General features: G+C 43.4%; 1 protein-coding gene across 1 annotated transcript in view; it reads left to right on the forward strand.

Annotated features, from left to right (window-relative positions):
* sh3rf1 (SH3 domain containing ring finger 1) overlaps nucleotides 1-22,675 on the forward strand; it is a 98,492-nt gene that overhangs the window by 67,810 nt on the left and 8,007 nt on the right. The window contains exons 6-8 of the mRNA XM_084067040.1: nucleotides 2,156-2,269; nucleotides 4,982-5,118; nucleotides 21,250-21,420. Of these exons, the coding sequence (XP_083923166.1) occupies nucleotides 2,156-2,269; nucleotides 4,982-5,118; nucleotides 21,250-21,420 (422 nt within the window). The remainder of the gene's footprint in view (nucleotides 1-2,155; nucleotides 2,270-4,981; nucleotides 5,119-21,249; nucleotides 21,421-22,675) is intronic.

Consider the following 22,675-nt stretch of genomic DNA (forward strand, 5'->3'; position numbering starts at 1 on the left):
GTGACTCAGTCAACACGTGGTGGTGGTGCCTGGGGGCCTCCTCCTCCACTGGTGGCTGGTTGGTTTCTCCTCCTCCTGCTCGCAGGGAGAAGTCACCTTTCTACACTTTTTTTTGTTGGGGGGGGGGGTTGGTGGGACCTGGCAACAGTGGTGGAAGGTAACTAAGTACATGTACTGAAGTACCGTAGTTAACCCTTTAAGATCTGAGGACCCGATTCTAAAAACGGTTTTCTGAAAAACGTATGTTGCTATATCAGTGGTTCTCAAACTTTTTCATGTCGTGGACCCCCAAAAAAATATATGTTTTTGGCCGTGAACCCCCATCACAGAATATGTTGTGCCAGGGACCCCCACACAAGCAAAGATTTGAGTAAAACATTTTTGCTTTAAAAATATATATATATTCAAAGATTTGCACAAATTTTCATGATTTTTCAAAAATAGCAGATCTACAAGCTCATAGCGTGTCACTTTGTGCCACGCTATGAGCTGTGGGTCTTTGCTAATAGCCTTCTTCCATCACAGGTGGCTGGTTTGTCCTCCTCGCAGAGAGAAGTCACCTTTTTCCACTTTTCTGTTTTTTGGGGAAGGGGGGGGGGGTGGAGGCCTGGCAAGCACACACCCACCTGCTGGACGGTCACCTGACTCCGCCTCGGGCCAATGGCGACGTGGGGAACAACAACGCGGTCACGGTCGAGTCGAGCGGGGCATTACTCAGCCAGCCAGCCACACGTCTTTGCTCGGAAAGAGGGACTCGTTCTCAGACACAATGTCGTTAATAGCCTCAGGAAAGTGTTCTTCAAAAAATGTAATTTTTAGTTTGTCGCACTTCAAACTAGGTCATCCTCATTTCCCCTCTTGTTACACTAACGCAGAGGAAGATTACATGCAAAAATGTCTCTTAAGGCACATTTCCTCCAGAGTAAAAGGCATAGTAATAATACTGTCATTCTGCATCTGTTTGGGATACATTGAAACCCATCTTGCTGATTGCATCATACTTAATGATTCAAGTTTCTTTATTAGGATAAAGCCCTTGAGATGTACCATCTCGTCTTCGGGGGGGGGGTCCCGAAGTTGCGTACTTGGTTGTCGGAAATAGGCGATCTACAAGCTCGCAGGGGTACGCGACACAGGCTCACAGCCACATATAAATCAGTGGTCACAGCCAGGCTCCTTCTGCCTGTACTACTAGTTGTCTCTGCCAGGCCGAAGGCATGGCGAGAGAGTATGTTTTACCCTCCGTCCGTCCGTCCGTGTGTGTGTGTGTGTGTGTGTGTCCGTCCGTCCGTCCTGTCTGTGTGTTACCAGCTAATCTCCGGCACTGTTGGCCCGGTCGCTCCGAAACTGTGCACACACACTCCCTGGATGCCAATTCAGAACCTCTGCCCCAATTCTTTCACATGGGCCTGTTATAGCGCCACCAGGAGGCCGATTTGTGCAAAACCCATTTTTTTACATTACTCCTACAGATTTTATCCAAACGTCATGCAAATCGCTACACAGTATCTCTATAGTCATGTGATCAACAGAGATCTGTCCGATTTCCCATATTCCATCCTCATTGCCTATGGTTGGCTTCCAAAGTTTGCAGGATTGGTCCGTTTTGAACAAAAAGCCTCAAACTATGCACGCAGCTTGCGATTTCCGTGAATTTTCACACGCACATTCCCACTAGGCCGAGGAAGAAATGCCACCCTTTTCACATTGGCCTGTTATAGCGCCACCAGCAGGTCAAATTTAGCAAAACACATTTTTGGAACAAAATGCCTCAAGTCATGAATGCAGTGTCTGATTGCGTGAAAGACCTAAGAATATATGGCACCCTTTTCACATTGGCCTATTATAGCGCCACCAGGAGGCCACAATAACGTGCCTGACCTGGCGGAGACCTGTGCTCCGAGGAGCACTTTTTCTAGTCTAGTTCTGTGATGAATGGATGTGATGCACCAGGGAGGTGCTGTAGCAAAGTACCTGTCCACCACCAGTGCATCTGTCATGTCCGAGTGTCTATAGTAGGGTTATACTAGGGTACAACAGCACCAGTTGTGTGGAGAGGAGTAATTGGCATGACTAAATTGAGAGTGGAAAAAAAGGGTACAAAATGATTGACTAAAAGAGTAAATGTGATGATGTTCCTCTTTTCAACCCACAGGTACACATCTGCACAACTGGACTCATTGTGACTCCGCCCCCCAGCAGTCCTGTCACCACGGCGACCGTCTTCACATTCCCGTCGGAGACTCAGGGCTACACGTCTATCCCAGTGGTAGGTGGAGACTAACCTACCTCCAGAAAATTAGTACAGCACTACAGTAAATGTACTTAGTTACTTTAAACCACTGCTAGTTATAGTAACATACATACTCTATCATACAGGTGTACTAGTTATAGAAACAAAATCCCCTTAAGAAACTAAGTCTGGTGTTGTCAGTTGCTCGCCATGTCATGGGGATGAAAAGTTGCACAATGTCTTTGGCTTTGTCTGAAAATAGCTTATTAGCAAAATGTCAGAATTCATCACGTTAATAGCTCAGTCACTGGCTCAGGCTACTTGGTGTGAATGATAAATGCTGACAGTGTGAACACAGTTTTTTTTTTGCAAAAAACTTTTCTGATTAAGAGAAATACATTGAGTGCGTGTGTGTGTGTGTGTGTGTGTGTGTGTGTGTGTGTGTGTGTGTGTGTGTGTGTGTGTGTGTGTGTTGGAATGCGGCGCTCCTGAATGAACAGGAATGTGTACACAAAAGGTCGGCTCTCCGCTTCACTTGGGAACCTCTACTTGATGTTTTTGTACAGATGATTCCTCTAGCCTGCAGGCAATCTAATTATCTCAGCTCAGGCGTCATCGCTGAACCGAAACACACACACACACACACACACACACACACACACTGCGTTATGGAAGCTGTCCTCTGCTCTCCCATGCTTAGGTTGGAAACATCGTAGGTTTTTCTATTGGCCTTATTGGTATATACAGTGGTGTAAAGTAACTAAGTACATTTACTCAGTAGTAAGTGTTTCCAATTGTCTATACTTTTACTTTTACTCCACTACAATTATTTTGAAACTTTTTTACTAGTTACTTTGCAGATATAAATCATTACATTATAAAACATACATTAACCACTTTAGCCCTATTTTACACCTAGGCTATTTGAAAATAGCAGATCTACAAGCTCGCGACGCGTTGTGAGCTTGTAGATCGGCTATTTGCTGGGGACCCCCTGGTACCCCCCCCAAGGACCCCTGGGGGTCCCTGAACCCCACTTTGAGAACCAATGTCTTAAACATTCTCCCTGCACTCCCAACAAACACAGGGAAACAAACATCACAGAGAGCAGCATCACAGAGGTTTGGATAGAACTACAATAGCGGGGCGCGCCGCTCATTTTTAGCCTTGTTCTCCCCAGCCGCGTTCCTCTGGCGCCCGCCTTGTGACGCTAGTGGCGGCGGTAAGGGAAACCCGGAAACCCCGCCGCTCGCCCCCAGACGGGGGGATCCCTCCGCCAGCGGGGCGGCACGGGGCATGGCACCACGCTTTTTGCGGGTACCGCTCTGTCGGAACGTCGACAGACGTTAGGTTTTCATATGGTACCAATTAAGAACACAACGCTGCCAACTGCATTTCATATGCAACCACCAGGTCTCCTAGCAACAAACAAACAAACAAACAAACAAGCAAGCAAGTGTAGCAGGAGAGAGAGAGTCCCCAAGTTTTTCCCAGAGAGGCGAGTTGGGGACAAGAGCCACCACGCACTTCCCCTCTGTGTCAACGAGGCCCGGAATGCATCTGGGAACGCATCTGAGGCATATTTCAAAAATAGCAGATATATAAACTCGTAGCGCGGCACCGAGTGCTGTGCTACGAGCTTGTAGATCTGTTTTTTTTTATCATGAAAATGTGTGCAAATCTTTGTATATATATATTTTTTTTTTAAGCGGAAATGTGTAACTCAAATCTTTGCTTCTGGGAATTCTACAAATGTCTTCTAAATCCTGAAAAAAACGCATGTTGCTATAATATCAATGGTTCTCAAACTTTTTCATGTCAAGGGCCCCCAAAACGATATGTATTTGGCCGCGGACCCTCCATCACAAAATATTTGGTTCCAGGGACCCCCCAGAAGCAAAGATTTGAGTTAAAAATGTATATATATTCAAAGATTTGCACACATTTTCACCATTCCCCCCCCCAAAAAAAAAATTGCAGATCTATAAGCTCATAGTGCGGCACTCGGTAAGCAGGAGAGATTCCCCCCAAGTTTTTCACAGAGAGGCGAGTCGGGGACAAGAGCCACGGCGTGCTTCCCCCTCGGTGTCAGCAAGGCTAGAATGGAAGAGGCCAAGATGACAGATGATCCGTTTTTTTCTTTTCTCGCTCGCCATCGGGTTTCGATCCTTTTTACACAACACCTTTGTATCAGCTCACTGAAAGCTCCTCTTTGTCCCCCCACGGCCTGACAGAAAGCCAATGATTGATTGTTGTGTAAATGTAAAGCCGCTCTTTAGTCTTTAGTTGTGTGCCAGTGTGTCACGCACTGGAAATAGCAGATCTATAAGCTCGTTGTGAGCTTGTAGATCTGCTGTTTTCGCAGCGTGACGCGCTACACACAAGGCGACAGCGTATATCAAGCCCAGTGGCGGAAAAAGTACTCAAATTCTTTACTTAAGTGAAAGTATCAATACTGCAATGTAGAAATACTCCGTTACAAGTAGAAGTCCGGAATTCAAAATTTACTTGAGTAACAGCACGAGAATACACAAGTACAAATACAATATTTGGACCTGAGATGTAGTGGAGTAGAAGTAAAAGTTTTAGAAATTGGAAATACTCAAGTACAAATACCTCAAAATTGTACTTAAGTACAGTAGTTGAGTAAATGTACTTAATGTAGTTACTTTACACCACTGATCAAGCCCTTATGTATTGTAACTTTTTCATTTTTTTTAACTCTATCCTCCCCTTTTTTTCTTACAGGACGCTCTCCCGCCGCCTCCGCCGCCGCCCCCGCAGTCCTCCTCGTCCTCCGGCGCCGGCGCCGCGTCCTCATTGGCCGCCGGGCAGAGGCCCTCCCCCAGCACGAGCGACCAAAGTGGCAGACAAAGACCCACAGTGTGAGTTACACCAAACAAGAGGCAAAAAAGAACAAAATGTGCTTCTTCTCCTGTGACACACAACAACTCCTACACTCTGCAACAACACACAACAACAACACTCTCATTAGCCGTGCCGTGAGATGTCACATGTGCTTTTTCCTCAAACTCACCGCTCCCCCCCCCAGGCTTAATTCATATTCACCTCCCCTCGCCCCCCCCCTCCCCTTTCCTCCAAGCTGTCAGAATGTGTGTATGTGTGTGTGTGCTCTCTTGTTCACCCCTGAACCCCTGACCCTCTCACCCTTCCCCTCATTACTCCTGTGAGTCCACACACACACACACACACACACACACACACACACACACACACACACACACACACACACACACACACACACACCCACACACACACCTGATGAGAATTGGATCCGCTCGGCGCCTTGCGCTCTGTGTGTTCCGTGTTCCTGGACCTCTTCTGTCTGTCGGAATTGTTCTCAACTAGTCCCTTCACTGTGTGCGTGCGTGTGTGTGTGTGTGTGTGTGTGTGTGTGTGTGTGTGTGTGTGTGTGTGTGTGTGTGTGTGTGTGTGTGTGTGTGTGTGTGTGTGTGTGTGTGTGTGTGTGTGTGTGTGTGTGTGTGCGCGCGCGCGTGCGTGCGTGTCTGCAGCTTCAGAAACGGGCGTTCTGTCCCTTCAGTGTGTGTGTGTGTGCGTGCGTCCGTACGTGTGTGTGTGTGTGTCCCTATAGCTTTAAGAACAGGCGTTTCACGTGACATACACAGAAACAGAAATAAGGTCATACAAACCCATATGAATATCATAGTAGCTTACTGTAAGGATGCTCTTCTCTCTGGGGTTGATGCTTGTCCCATTTAAAGAGATACACTGTCAACTTATACTCAGAGAATGTGAAAATGTAACCATTCAACTCAGAAAATGTACAAATGTAACCATTCAACTCAGAGAGTGTACAAATGTAACCATTCAACTCAGAGAGTGTACAAATGTAACCATTCAACTCAGAGAATGTACAAATGTAACCAAATGGACCCGTAAGGGTCCATTTGGTTACATTTGTACACTCTCTGAGTTGAATGAACTCTTAAGGAATTCCCCACAAGCATTCATAGCAAAAATCTTGTGTGTTTGTGTTTTAATCAAGTACACAGCACAGTGTAATAGAATACACTACTTTTCCCAAATGTTTACACGTTATGGCCAAAACACAAAGACAACAGAGTGAATAGAACGATGCACGGTCAAAGAATCCTCAGTGTTCATTTAACTCTGTGTGGTGGATTGGTGGCGACGACACAAGAATAACACCACTGATGTAGGAGAACCCTGAGGTGAGAGCAGGGGGTTCAGTTCGGGCGGAGAAGAACCCGATGACGTTTCCAGTCGATCACCCTGGCTTAATAGTGGGACCAAAGAGTGCTGTGATAGCAGTCTCTCTGCATGGATAACACACAGTCTGTGATAGCAGTCTCTCTACATGGATAACACACAGTCTGTGATAGCAGTCTCTCTGCATGGATAACACACAGTCTGTGATAGCAGTCTCTCTGCATGGATAACACACAGTCTGTGATAGCAGTCTCTCTACATGGATAACACACAGTCTGTGATAGCAGTCTCTCTACATGGATAACACACAGTCTGTGATAGCAGTCTCTCTACATGGATAACACACAGTCTGTGATAGCAGTCTCTCTGCATGGATAACACACAGTCTGTGATAGTAGTCTCTACATGGATAACACACAGTCTGTGATAGTAGTCTCTCTGTATGGATAACACACAGTCTGTGATAGTAGTCTCTCTACATGGATAACACACAGTCTGTGATAGTAGTCTCTCTGCATGGATAACACACAGTCTGTGATAGTAGTCTCTACATGGATAACACACAGTCTGTGATAGTAGTCTCTCTACATGGATACCACACAGTCTGTGATAGTAGTCTCTACATGGATAACACACAGTCTGTGATAGCAGTCTCTCTACATGGATAACACACAGTCTGTGATAGTAGTCTCTCTACATGGATAACACACAGTCTGTGATAGTAGTCTCTCTACATGGATAACACACAGTCTGTGATAGCAGTCTCTCTACATGGATAACACACAGTCTGTGATAGTAGTCTCTACATGGATAACACACAGTCTGTGATAGTAGTCTCTCTACATGGATAACACACAGTCTGTGATAGTAGTCTCTCTACATGGATAACACACAGTCTGTGATAGTAGTCTCTCTGCATGGATAACACACAGTCTGTGATAGTAGTCTCTCTACATGTATAACACACAGTCTGTGATAGTAGTCTCTCTACATGTATAACACACAGTCTGTGATAGTAGTCTCTCTACATGGATAACACACAGTCTGTGATAGTAGTCTCTCTACATGGATAACACACAGTCTGTGATAGTAGTCTCTCTGCATGGATAACACACAGTCTGTGATAGTAGTCTCTACATGGATAACACACAGTCTGTGATAGTAGTCTCTCTACATGGATAACACACAGTCTGTGATAGTAGTCTCTCTGCATGGATAACACACAGTCTGTGATAGTAGTCTCTACATGGATAACACACAGTCTGTGATAGTAGTCTCTACATGGATAACACACAGTCTGTGATAGTAGTCTCTCTACATGGATAACACACAGTCTGTGATAGTAGTCTCTACATGGATAACACACAGTCTGTGATAGTAGTCTCTCTGCATGGATAACACACAGTCTGTGATAGTAGTCTCTCTACATGGATAACACACAGTCTGTGATAGTAGTCTCTCTACATGGATAACACACAGTCTGTGATAGTAGTCTCTCTGCATGGATAACACACAGTCTGTGATAGTAGTCTCTCTACATGGATAACACACAGTCTGTGATAGTAGTCTCTCTACATGGATAACACACAGTCTGTGATAGCAGTCTCTCTGCATGGATAACACACAGTCTGTGATAGTAGTCTCTCTACATGGATAACACACAGTCTGTGATAGCAGTCTCTCTGCATGGATAACACACAGTCTGTGATAGTAGTCTCTCTACATGGATAACACACAGTCTGTGATAGTAGTCTCTCTGCATGGATAACACACAGTCTGTGATAGCAGTCTCTCTGCATGGATAACACACAGTCTGTGATAGTAGTCTCTCTACATGGATAACACACAGTCTGTGATAGCAGTCTCTCTGCATGGATAACACACAGTCTGTGATAGTAGTCTCTCTACATGGATAACACACAGTCTGTGATAGCAGTCTCTCTACATGGATAACACACAGTCTGTGATAGTAGTCTCTCTACATGGATAACACACAGTCTGTGATAGCAGTCTCTCTACATGGATAACACACAGTCTGTGATAGTAGTCTCTACATGGATAACACACAGTCTGTGATAGTAGTCTCTACATGGATAACACACAGTCTGTGATAGTAGTCTCTCTACATGTATAACACACAGTCTGTGATAGTAGTCTCTACATGGATAACACACAGTCTGTGATAGTAGTCTCTCTACATGGATAACACACAGTCTGTGATAGTAGTCTCTCTACATGGATAACACACAGTCTGTGATAGCAGTCTCTCTACATGGATAACACACAGTCTGTGATAGCAGTCTCTCTACATGGATAACACACAGTCTGTGATAGTAGTCTCTCTACATGGATAACACACAGTCTGTGATAGCAGTCTCTCTACATGGATAACACACAGTCTGTGATAGTAGTCTCTCTACATGGATAACACACAGTCTGTGATAGTAGTCTCTACATGGATAACACACAGTCTGTGATAGTAGTCTCTCTACATGGATAACACACAGTCTGTGATAGTAGTCTCTCTACATGGATAACACACAGTCTGTGATAGTAGTCTCTACATGGATAACACACAGTCTGTGATAGTAGTCTCTCTACATGTATAACACACAGTCTGTGATAGTAGTCTCTCTGCATGGATAACACACAGTCTGTGATAGCAGTCTCTCTACATGGATAACACACAGTCTGTGATAGTAGTCTCTACATGGATAACACACAGTCTGTGATAGCAGTCTCTCTACATGGATAACACACAGTCTGTGATAGCAGTCTCTCTACATGGATAACACACAGTCTGTGATAGTAGTCTCTCTACATGGATAACACACAGTCTGTGATAGCAGTCTCTACATGGATAACACAGAGTTTGTGACTCTCTCATTTTTTTGCTTTCTGGAGAGAGATGTTGACTCTGTGTGTACACTACAGGCCGATCACACATGGTTTCTCCTCTTAACCAGGGTTCGTGATCTCTCAGAATCTGTAGCCGCCTCTCTCCCATCGTTGTGATTTAACTATGTAATTGCGTTTCTGTCGTCGGAACATTATGAATAAAAATGACATTACAGTTTTTAGGCTTCATAAACAAAAGGTGCACGGGGCAGATAACTTGCATAATTTAATAACTTTATACTTATAAAATGTACAAGCTCTTGAGCTTGTAGATATGAAATAATGTAAATTATACATGATTTGAACATGCATGGTGCAGTACATCATTATCAGACCTAAATTTACCCTTAAACCTATTGTTTATGCCATGATGACTGACTATCCACAGGTTTTGTAGCACTTGTTGAAATATTAGGCCTTAAATGTCAAATGTCCAAGCATGTTCACATACTTTACCCTATTTCAGACCATTTTCCAATTCCATTTTTTTTGTTTTGTGAAGAAAATAACCAATTTAACATTGAGGTGCCCAGACCTCTCGGGTGCACACTGCACACTCTTACAGTTACCATTTTGTCAATTTCCCCTGACAGCAAGAAATATCACGACAGGTTTTCTCTTGACTGCAAGAGTCAGTAGTTGTGTTGTTGTGGCGTCTGCTCGGTGGTAAAAATGTCATCCTCACACCAGATAATTTGACTTTATACGTTGGTACGTTTTCTAATGAAATTACGCAATATAACATAGGCTTTGGCCTTAACATTCTGTGATCTCACAGTAATGGTAGCAGACAGTGCATGCAGCATGCCTACTGCATGCACTTAACTGCATACAAGCTCTCAACAACGTCGTTTATTTCAGAGGGATTTGGTGTTGAGGGGAAAGGGGAGGGGGGCCTACTAGCATAGTCATGGGGGACCCCCAGTCAGACTTGGCACTTATAACGAATTATAAAAGCTTTTAGATCGGCTATTAGATTTTAAGCCTAGCCCTAAACATGTTCTTTATTTGTTTTACCATAAAACAACCCTTTCTCTTGTAAGGACCAGGAAATTCTACTATCTACTTTTTGGGTCAATTGGACCTCACAAGTATAGTAATAAAAGTACACACATACGCACACACACACACCATCATTCCCCGCCGTTCGAATGGTGACCACACACTGTGTGATGTTGACCATCTTAGCCGCATGCCAGGCCGAATTTCCACACGTGACAGTAAACACACGTGTAAAGCGTCTTGGGTCGCCCACAGGGTCAAGAGCTGCCATCTACGTGTACGAAAATTCAAGGCATCGTTCGTGCTGCGTGGCTGGTTGCTACGATGACAGTCAGGCACGATCGTTGTTATCACAGTTTCCAACACGTTCCAAAATAATGGGAAATGTCATTGTTTGTGTCAACGGAAACTCATTTGTAAGCTCCCCCTTTCCGAACAAATAACTCCACACTTTTACGGGTTAAAGCGGGGGGGGGGGGGGGGGGGGGCATCAATCACCATCTGCTAGTCGATGTGCAGACAGTTTAGTGAAAAATGGCTTTATTACCAGCCTCTCTCTGGAGGCTTGCCAACCCGTGTTGTGCTTCTGCCAAGTCGAGACCTGCTCCAAGTCCTCCTTTTCTCTTTCTTTATTCTTTTGTTTTCTCAAGGCAAAACATTGCCTGCCGTACATTGACTTTAAGCATGCAACAGTAAATGTTTTTAATTTTAATAAAACAATCGATTTTGTAGGGGTAAGATGAACACATTTAGTGCCAGAGTTTTTTTTAAAACGGGGTACATCTAGTGCTGGCATTCTTACCATGTACGCTGATCTGTTTAGGGCAGTAGACGCCACGACGAGGACGCGGATGTAAACAAAGGGTGCGTGCACGATGGTCGAGGGTCCCGACTATTGCCTGGAACAATAATATTTCTAACGCGATCCGCCATTGCAGAGTGATCGCCCATCGAAAATGTCTCGTTTCCACCACGGTAAAAAAGATATGGAGATATGAAGCTTTTTCTCAATTAGTTATTATTGGAGTGGACGGGACGTAGTTTTTTTTGCCACGGATCCACATCTATCCTCTCCATTTTAGGCTCCGTGGATCATCCCAAAATTGCGTTAGAGCGCCCCGTGTGGGGAAAAAAAAAAAAAAAAAAAAATCTCCTCCCGTAGATCTACGGTATGGCACTCAATGTGTTAAGATTGGGACGCTTCAAGATTATTCTATTAATCGACTCACACAGTGTCACACAGGACACTACTGCTTCTTTAGTAGTAAAAGATGTGTGTGTGTGTGTGTGTGTGTGTGTGTGTGTGTGTGTGTGTGTGTGTGTGTGTGTGTGTGTGTGTGTGTGTGCATGTCTTTAAGTGACACAAGTGTTGCACTGTCACCTGTTTGTGTCTAATTAGTGTAACTGGTTGCATCTTTGTGTTGCAATCAGCTGCAGCTGTTGATGCCGTGCTCATACATACAGACATACGGGCAAACACACTCGGTCACTTGTTGGAGCGGCTGGCACCGCTCAAAAACGGCAAAAGTAGCAGATGGACAGAGCTTTTGTGTGACGCTGTAGTATGATCAAGTAGGGCATTCATTTATGAAAAAAACACAAAAAGTTTAAATATGGATATAAGAGGTTTCTGCCCGACAGCAACGATATGCAATGAACTTCTTTGTGTGTGTGTGTGTGTGTGTGTGTGCGCAGCGTGCGTGCGTGGATTCAAGGAGTTTCCCCTTGGCCATCAGCAACAGAGCCGTGCTATAAGTACAAAGGCGGTGCCGGGGCTCCAGCGGCTGACAACCCTTCCGTTTTTTCCCCAGGTTTTCTAACTTAATTCGATCTCCCAGGGAGCCCCTGTGATCTGACTTCCCCTGTTCATTTACATTTCTGAGCCATTCATTTCTACTTAATTACAGCGTACAAGGGAACCATGGGGAGGCTCAGCCCGGCTAATGTGCACAGAATTACCAAACCATGTGACACGAGGCCTTGAGCCGGTGTTGAACTCGACTCGACATCGTCTCCCCCCTCGCCCCCCCTAAACCCTCCTCTGTTCACCGGCTCTGCTTTCTATTCCCCAGCCCAGTGGTGGAGGAAAAATACTATTTACAATCTAGGCCTTTTAGCAGACGCTCTTAATCCATAGACACTTACAGTAAGCAAGGTAAACACGAGGTAACACATCAAATGCATAGAGATCCTGATCTAGGACCATAGGCAGTGCAGGAAAAAGTACTCACGTTTTGTACTTATGTATGTATCAATGCTGCAATGTAGAAATACTCTGTTACAAGTAAAAGTCCGGTATTCAAAATGTACTGTACTTGAGTAAAAGTACAAAAGTACTCATTTTGTAGACTGTCTCATTTCACAAGTTTCCAAATGTATAAAAGTGCTTTGAAAATAGGAGATCTACAAGCTCGACGCGTTGTGAGCTTGTAGATCGGCTATTTTCAAATAGCCTAAGTATGCATAGGGCTGAAGTGGTTAATGTATGTTTTGTAATGATAATCTTTTTCAAATAATTGTAGTGGAGTAAAAGTACAATGTGTGCCTCTGAGATTTAGTGGCGTAAAATTATTGAAAATTGGAAGTACTCAAAAAAGTAAGTACCTAAAAATGTTACTTGAGTAAATGTACTTTACACCACTGATCATAGGTAAACCAATAACCTATCATCAGTCTAAATCACTGGTTCTCAAACCTTTTCATGTCAAGGACCCCCAAACCGATATGTATTTGGCCACGGACCCCCCATCTGAAAAGGGGTTGCCAGGGACCTCCCCCAGAAGAGAAGATTTATGTTAAAGAAAATGCAAAAATAGCAGATGTACAAGCTCTCAGCGTGGCACAAAGTGACGCGCTGTGAGCTTGTAGATCTGCTGTTTTTGAATAATGATTGTGAACCACTGGTCTAAACAGTATAAAATCAACAACAACAAAATCTGTACATTGAAACTATACAAACTATAGGATGCCAGGTTACAAATAAACCTGCCATCTGACTGATATCATATATACGTATATCGTGTTATTTGATTCTAATCATTGATCATTAACCAATTAAGCCTTATTTCATACTTCGGCAATTTGAAAATAGCCGATCTACAAGCTCACAACGCATCAGGGTGCCTCGTGAGTTTGTAGATCTGCTATTTTCAAAAACGTTTACAAGATTTCTGTTGAAATAGTACTGGAGTGTACAGTACTTGAGTACATGAATGACTTAACATCGCCGCTTCCAGCTACACCAGCAGCTTCTTCTAATACAAGCCCTTAAATTAAAAACAGCAGTATATCGTGTTTCCATAGACTCCAGTATGTTCCCCCTAATTCAGCGACATAATTGAAATGTTGGCAAACTTGTCCTCATAAAGTGATAACATCTGTTATGTCAGATGAATACATAAAGCCTTCCCTGTCAGCGCAGTGTGTGTTGAAAAGTTTAGGCTTTTTTTCTGCTAGTAGTAGAGCCACTGAGAATAATGCAAGCAAAACACTATTCATTTAACCCATTAAGACATTGGTTGGCTATTCAAAAATAGCAGATCTACAAGCTCATAGCATGTCACTTCGTGCCACGCTACGAGCTTGTAGATCTGCTATTTTTTATAAATTGTGAACATTTTTGCAAATCTCTGAATATATATTATTTTAAAGTACATTTTGTACTCAAATCTTTGCATCTGTGGGTCCCTGGAACAAGATATTTTGTGAAGGGGGGGGGCGGCAAAATACATTTAATTTTGGGGGTCCTTGACATGAAAAGGTTTTTGAGCACCACTGACATAGCAACAGAGTTTTTTTCAGAAAACTGTTTTTCAGGATTTAGAAGACATTTGTAGAATCTTCCTCAGGTCTTAATGGGTTAATAACATTAAAAAGTTGCTGCTCTGAGCCAAGTGAAACAGTTCCCCCAATATCTTTCTCACAAGTTTGGGTGAATTGTTTTGCACCACTACATTCAGTGTCGATTCAAAGTCACGTTATTACTCCAAAACTGAGGAGAATGGCTACAACATTAATACAACTACTCTATGGCAGAACATACATGGATAAGTGTATTCGTTGGGTTTGTTTTGTCTCTAATTTGTCATTGCGGGTGTAATGTAAGCATACAGTAGTACAGGGGTCCTCAGAGCTACTATAGGGGGTCCGCCAAATCTTTGTGTCATATGATTTTTTTTTTTACATTAACCACTTGAACCCTAGCATCCCTTTTTCTGAGGAGAACATTAGCCAAAAATAGCAGATCTACAAGCTCACAACGCCTCGCGCTGCAAGGCGTTGTGAGCTTGTAGATCGGCTATTTTTGGCAAAGAGTTGTACTGTAGGTGTAGAGCAGGGATGGCAAACTCATTTTAGCTCAGGGGCCACATGGAGGAGGGCCAGAGGGCCAGAGGGCCGGACCGGTACCGGACCGGTAGGCCTACCGGACCGGTAAAATCATGGCATAATAACTAATAATAACAATAACAACAACTTCAAATAGTTTTCTTTGTTTACTTTACTTAGTCTTAGTTAGTACAAGCACATTCTGAAAATGTAAACTTCACAAATAGGGATGGCCAAATGGAGACATTTTATTAACCGTTTACCGTTAGGCCTTACCGATTAATTAATCGATTACGTTAAGAAAAAAAATGTGTTTATAAAATACATTTTATTTCAAAGGGCCAAGTCTACACAGTTTGTTTTGTGTCTCCAGCAGAGTTTCTAGTGTCTCTATCTCTCTCTGGAAGAGGTTGCACATTAACTCTGCAGCCGCACTGAGGCGCTCCAATACAGACAATATCAATAAAAAGACGAGGAAGAAGAAGAAGAGGAAAGTGGAAGTTACGTGTGGTTGCAGGTGTAGACTTGGCCAAAAAGCAATTAAAACATTTTTTTTTTTTTTTTTAATGCTTTGCAAAATCATCTCGCGGGCCGGATTAAACTAGTTAGCGGGCCTGATACGGCCCGCGGGCCGTATGTTTGACATCCCTGGTGTAGAGGGAAAAAAGAGCAGCAAAAGTTTATCTGAAACACAATTTTATACAATATAGAGCGGGTCCCTGCTTCATCTCTCTCTCAGCTAGGGGGTCCTTGGCCTGAAAACGTTGAAGACCCCTGCAGTATGTATGTAACTATGGATGTAAATATTCATCTTAGATCCTCTTGACCAGGTGTTCCAAACTTTTCCATGCCAAGGATCCACCCCTAGCAATAACCTCTCACTATTGTGAAATGGCCCAAAAAGAAAAAGTGAAAATCTATATTATACAACCTCACTATATGTTGGGCTGTGAGCTATGCGGCCTTCAAATCCAGCCCTATATTGTGCTGATCAGAGCAATGGTCACAGAGTTATGGCCATTTGAAGTGTTAAACACTGCTGTAGTGCCCTATGTGTGTGAAATGTAGTTGTTTGACTGTGTGACTATTTTCATGGCAGACCCCTGAACAGCGTTTGTGCCAAGTTTGGCACCTGGGGGCCACATGGGGGCCCCTGGTGTGGCTATTCTTGGCAAGTTTTGACATTAATGACATGGCAAAAATAGGGACGCCAGGGTGTAAGTGGTAAAACTGGCACAACTATTGAGTTTGAATTTTTCTCTATATATATTTTTTCCCTCTCCTTTCCAATTGCCCCCCTAGCGCCCCCTGGCGGCCCCCCACTTTGAAAACCACCTACAGCAGTGGCTCTCAAAGTGGGGTCTGGGGACCATCCCGGGGTCCTTGAGGGGGTTCCAGGAGTCCCCAGCTAAAGTAGTTAATATATAGCATCGAAATCGGTTTAACCGCTTTAAACCTGTACACGTGGGCGTGACCCGTTGTGAGCTTATAGATCTATTTTCAAAAAAACATTTTATATGTATTTTTAAGATTTTACAAACCAAAATCTTGTTTATGGGAGGTCCCTGGTTACAAACTCTTTTCAGATGGAGTACCGTGGCCAAATACACATTACTTTGGATGTCCTTGATATGGAATAAGATTGAGAAAACACACTGAACTACAGTATATAACAGTACAGTGTGATTTCTCTGCCTGTGGTGATGATGCAATGTACCATGAGAAATGGATCCTCTCTGTGTGTGAGAATCCTATACGTGACTAGAGGCTAGCTTTGACTCACCGGTACCGCAGGAATGCAGCCGTTATACGCAGGTCGCCCCCACTGCGGCTCTCCTTCTGACACACAGCTGTAAGCAGGCTGCAGCGGGCCAGCTCATTCCTCTAGCACCGGCTTATTATTCAGGTTAACCCATTCAATACGGGAACGCATCTGTGTCATTTTAAGATTTTAGTCATATTTTATACTTTATGGCTATTCAAAAATAGCAGATATACAAGTTCGTAGCTTGTAGTATTTTTTTTACTTTGCAAATCTAAACAACATTTGTAACTCAAGTCTTTGCTTCTGGGGGGGGTCCCTGGAACAATGTATTTTGATGGGGGTCGGCGGCCAAAAACATATAATTTTGGGGGTCCTTGACATGAAAAAGCTTTGTTCCAGGGACCCCCAGAAGCAAAGATTTGAGTTAAAAATATATTTTTTTAAAAATGTATTCAAAGATTTGCACTAAATGTTCAAGATAAAAAAAAAATAGCAGATCTACAAGCTCGTAGCGCGGCACTCGGTGCCGCGCTATGAGCTTGTAGATCTGCTATTTTTGAATAACCCAAAGTATAAAATAATGGTTATAGCTAATCATCTAAAATGACACGGACGTGTTCCCGGATTGAATGGGTTAAAAGCGGTGGGAGTTGTTGTGCTGATGGCAACAGTAAAAGTAAAGCCTCCAAGTTGTTCTCAACTTTCAGTGTTCTCACACTGTGGTCAACATGTTTCTTACAGGCGTTGATAACCATGCCTGTCTTTGAGTCTAAGACCTCCTGCCTCTTAACGCCACGTAGAACTCCAGCGTCCCTATTCTGGTCTTGTCTTAATATTCCAGAAGATTATAGCCGATCTACAAGATCACGATGTAGGGACCCGACCGCTGGCCTAGCGGTCCGGGCACCTAGGCTCTGATAGCCTGACAGCGTGATGCGGGTTCGAGTCCCGACCCAGACGACCTCTGCTGTACGTGGCTCCCCGTCTCTCTCTCCCTCATTCCTGTGCATCTTCACTTCAAAAACTATCAATAAAGGCAGAAAAACCTAAACAAAAAAAATGCAGGTCACCTGCAAGTGAGCTTGTAGTTGTAAGATATTTGGTGTAGAGGGCAAAAAGGATGCGACCAACTTGAAAGTATACCCCCCTGGGGGACCCCGGTCTGCTCTGGTAGTACTGTGTATATAGGGTTTAAATGGTTTAAATAAGATTATTACTGATTATTCCTGTAAGGCTTATTACAGGAATTGATGATATACTCTCGGGTGGGAGTTATCAAAATCATATTTCGGGGGGGATTAGTATTTTGTTCTGCTCCTTTTTCTTTTTTGACAGTCCCACAATTTCACTGCAAAAACAACGCTTTACATTTCCCACAAATCACATACTGTAGAAACGTAATGAGAAAATACACTGCAAATGGATATCGTTAAATTATGGAAATAAGAGGTTTCTGCACGACAACAATGATATAAATGTTTTGCTTGTAATCATCACTGTTAAGCCAAAGCCTGGTTGGGACTCCTGAGATTCCTGCAGAGTTTAGTCTGTGGTGTCTGGATGGGTTTTTTCCACTCCACACCTTCCACAGCAGTATTGTTGTGTCCCACGCTGGCTTAGCCCGGCATGTTTGTTTCCCCCATTTACCATTTTTTGTCATGGCTCTGCACGGCTCGGTTACTTTATAAAAGCATTAATAAGCCCTGGCACGCAAACATATCTGATATACCAGGCCTGGCTTTCAAAATAAAAGCATTACTAAGCCCTGGCACGCAAACATATCTGATATACCAGGCCTTGCTTTGAAAAGGCTGCTATGGGATGATTTCATATGTAACCAGGCAGAATGACGCACCGTACAGTAGGTAGCACAACAATACCCACCATGATGTGGTAATGCAATGGAAAACCACACCGCCATCATACTGTACTGTACTGGTTCTCAAAGTGGGGTCCTTTGGCTATTTTTGAAAAATCTTGTTTGTAGAGAAGTGACCACGAACACAGATTATGACCAATCTTTTGGCCCCCATTGCCACTGAAGTAAATTGTCTCTGTCAGGTGGAAACCTCATGTCCAAAAAAAAAACAGAAAAAGTAGTAGATATACAAGCCCTGTAGTAGGCCTGTCAAAAAAAATCGATTCATGAATAAATCGCGATTCTTAATGCCACGATTTTAAAAATCGAATCAAAATATTAAAATTGATATTTTATTAAAAAAAAAAAGAAAAAAAAAAAAAAAAATTTTATTAGTTAGTACCTTTTTCACTGGCACTTTGTCTGAAATCAATGTCAGAAAGACTGACTGACATGATCTGGCTGCATTGAAGTGTATGATTCAACTTTTCATGGTTTATATTATATTAAAATGTTCTAGTATAATTAAAGCAAAGTGATTTGGGGTAGAAAATCGCAATAAATCGCAGAATCGAATATCAATTAATCGCAGAATCGCAATTTTAATCGAATCGGCACCCTAGAAAATCGCAATAAATCGCAGAATCGAATATCAATTAATCGCAGAATCGCAATTTTAATCGAATCGGCACCCTAGGAATCGATTTTGAATCGAATCGTGAGGTAAGTGAATCGTGACACCCCTACCCTGTAGTATGATCAAGTAGGGCGTTAATAAACACAAAGTTAAAATATGGAGATGCTGTAAGACGTTTTCCGACAGCAACGAAATATTGATGCCAAACCAAGTACAGTATGTTCAGAACATTCTGACATTAAAATTGTCTCAGACAGACACATAAGGAGGAAATTATCTTATCACATAGCTGTCTAAGTTAGCATCACACTCCCGCGACTTGCGAGATCTACTAGCAGCACTTATCACAGGACTAGAATCAGAATCAGTTTCATTTGTCACATCACAGTTTTACAGGTGTAAAGCATTAGGTGAATTATTCTGAAACATTAGCATCATATGTGGGGTGGGGGGGGGGGGGGGGGGGTAGCATCAATGCTGTTTCAAAGACCAGTTTGTACACTATGGAAAGGTAAAAAAAAAAACACGTTTCACTTGGTTTGTTCACAAGATCTGACTTGTATACCATTTCGTACTATGCACTTATCTTAGCCCAAAATATCAAGGCACTCGTGCTTACTCAGAGAACCGGGGTTATGCCAGTAACCTAAAGTTCTGCAGTGTTTTAAAAAAAAGACTGTCCTAGACTCAGCCAGCAGTAGCAGTATCATGGACTCTGGACAGACGACCCACTTGTCTCTCCCTCCCTGTCCCTCCAAGGACACAGCCAGCCAGCGCTGATTTAGTGTGGGTCTGTAGGATGACCAGAGGACTCTCTCTCTCTCTCTCTCTCTCTCTCTCTCTCTCTCTCTCTCTCTCTCTCTCTCTCTCTCTCTCTCTCTCTCTCTCTCTCTCTCTCTCTCTCTCTCTCTCTCTCTCTCTCTCTCTCTCTCTCTCTCTCTCCTCTCTCTCTCTCTCTCTCTCTCTCTCTCTCTCTCTCTCTCTCTCTCTCTCTCTCTCTCTCTCTCTGTCTGCAGGATGATCTCAAGAGAGGGAGAGAGGGTGACAGATCTAGTTGCTGGTGACAGTAAAGTGACACCATGCACTGCATGAATCACTTGACTTGCACAGGGGAGGAGTTAGGCAGTCTCAGTGTTCCGTCTTGCAAAGCAAAGTCCTCAATGTTAATTGATCCCTTTGGTGTTGGTCTATGAAATCTATGAAAGTACAATGTTATACAGTATGTACAGTAGTGGGGGTCCCTGCTTCATCTCTCTTTCAGCTGGGGGGTCCTCGGGCTGAAAAACATGGAAGACCCCGGGTGTACCAAAAAATCATGAAGGGGCGTCAACAAGTGTCATTTTATAAACAGGTTGACTTAACATTGACCCCCACAAGTATGTCTGCAGCTACTATGCCACGCCCCCTGTGGTGATGACACGTTGGCAAGCACTATAGAGGAAAAAGGCGGTACAAGTACAGTTGCAACTCGGGTCCGTTTTACTAAGTCTAGAGGGTTTAAGTGTTTAACACATTCACTGGCGTCGTTCACATTCACATTCACTGGAGTCTGGCGGTAAATGTTCTCTACACTGGCTCCCCGTAGCGGCTCGGATCCAGTTTAAAACCCTGGTGCTATCCTATAGGGCAGTGAAAGGAACAGCTCCTTCTTACCTCCGGGCTATGGTTATGCCTACACCCCTGCCCGACCACTTCGGTCTGCCACCTTGGGGCGACTGATTGCCTCGTCACTCAAGGGTCCTTCTGGTCGATCGACACGGTCACGACTTTTTTCTGTTCTGGCCCCACAGTGGTGGAATGAACTTCCCGCTGATGTCAGGACAGCAGAGTCACTGCCCATCTTTCGCCGCAGGCTGAAAACCCACCTCTTCAGGAAACACTATCCTTCCTCTTTGCCTGGCTTACTTGTTGTTAACTAGTTGTACGAACTCTTGTTTTATTGTTGTATTGTTTTATTGGATCTTGTTTAGTCGATACACTTTTTGTATTAGCTCGTGCTCATTTGATTTTGCTATTTTGTCTCATCTGTTTAAGAAAGTAGGTAGCTGATATATAGCACTTTTACCTTAGCGCTAGGTATACTCTTGGTTGCTTGTTTTTGCAGGAAATACACTTAAGACTTCTGGTGATTTGTAGTTTCGTTCCCTACCTATGTTGAATACACTTATTGTAAGTCGCTTTGGATAAAAGCGTCTGCTAAATGACTGTAATGTAATGTAAATGTGTTAAATGAATGTTTTTTTTATTTTCATTCTAGGATTTGGACAAACTGTTCTCGTGCTGATGTGTGTGTGTGTGTGTGTGTGTTCTCTGTGCAGCTATGTGGCCATGTTCCCGTACACGCCCCGCAAGGATGACGAGCTGGAGCTGAGGAAGGGCGAGATGTTCCTGGTGCTGGAACGCTGTCAGGACGGCTGGTTCAAGGGCACCTCCATGCACACGGGCAAGATCGGAGTGTTCCCCGGCAACTACATGAGCCCCGTCAGCAGGTCAGCGTGGTAACACACCGTACAGTACACAAACCTCTTATCTCCATGTTAAGCATCAAAAGTAGCAGATCTAAAAGTTCAAAACGCTGTGCGAAGCGACGCGTTTTGAGCTTGTAAATCTGCTGCTTTTGATGCTTTTGAATTTGAATTCTGAAAAGTAACAGCTTTGGACATATGAGGTTTCCACCCGACAGAGACCATATACAGTCAGGGACGTGCACACGTAGACTCTAGGTGGTGCTAGAGCACCTGCCCTTTGCCCTCTTGACCAGAAGTGCCCTTTTGAAAAAAATAAAAAAAAGTTAATTTTTTTTCAGTTTACAGCAGGGGTCTTCAACAGGGGGTCCGGGACCCCTAGGGGGTCCTCAGAGTTACTACAGGGGGTCCACCAAATCTTTATGTGATATGATTTTTCTTTTTATCATAACCACTCGAAACCTAGCATCCCTTTTCTGAGGAGAACTTTTGCCAAAAATAGCCGATCTACAAGCTCACAACGCCTCGCGCTGCGAGGCGTTGTGGGCTTGTAGATCGGCTATTTTTGGCAAAGAGGTATAGGTGTAGAGGGAAAAAAGAGCAGACCAAGTAAACAAAAAAAGTATAATTTACTTGAGCACCTGCCCCTCAAAATGTCTGTGCACGCCACTGTATACAGTAGTACTCACACACACAGCAGCTCGTTTACATACGTGTGTATATTACCACACACACAGACACACACACACACACACACACACACACACACACACACACACACACACACACACTGCAGGCTGTAAATACTTTGCTCATTATCTTTATTGCGTTATTGCTCTTCATTGTGCATTCCAGAGCAGTTATCTAACTGCTTACACCAAAGGAAAAACATCTCGCTCAATTATGTTAAGCTTTACTAACAGAATTACCTGATTTTTATCTCTTTTTTTTAAATATATATATTAACCATACAACTAGTATTGCCATTACAAAGCCGTCCCTATGAGCTTGTAGATCTGCTATTTTTGAAAAAACATGAACATTTTTGCAAATCTTTGAATATACAGTATACGAACATTTGTAACTCAAATCTTTGCTTCTGGGGGGTCCCTGGAACAAAATATCTTGAGAGCGGCCAAATACATATCATTTTGGGGGTCCTTGAGAAAGTTTGAGAACCACTGACTTACATTAAGCTGCAAAAACAACACGGCCAGTGGATTTATAATAAAGCTCTGTCACTCAGTTTAGTGACATATGTCTGTGAACATTATGAACA

This window comes from Gymnoscopelus microlampas, assembly GCF_963454915.1.
Source record: "Gymnoscopelus microlampas genome assembly, chromosome: 9".
In the NCBI taxonomy this organism is placed as follows: Eukaryota; Metazoa; Chordata; class Actinopteri; order Myctophiformes; family Myctophidae; genus Gymnoscopelus; species Gymnoscopelus microlampas.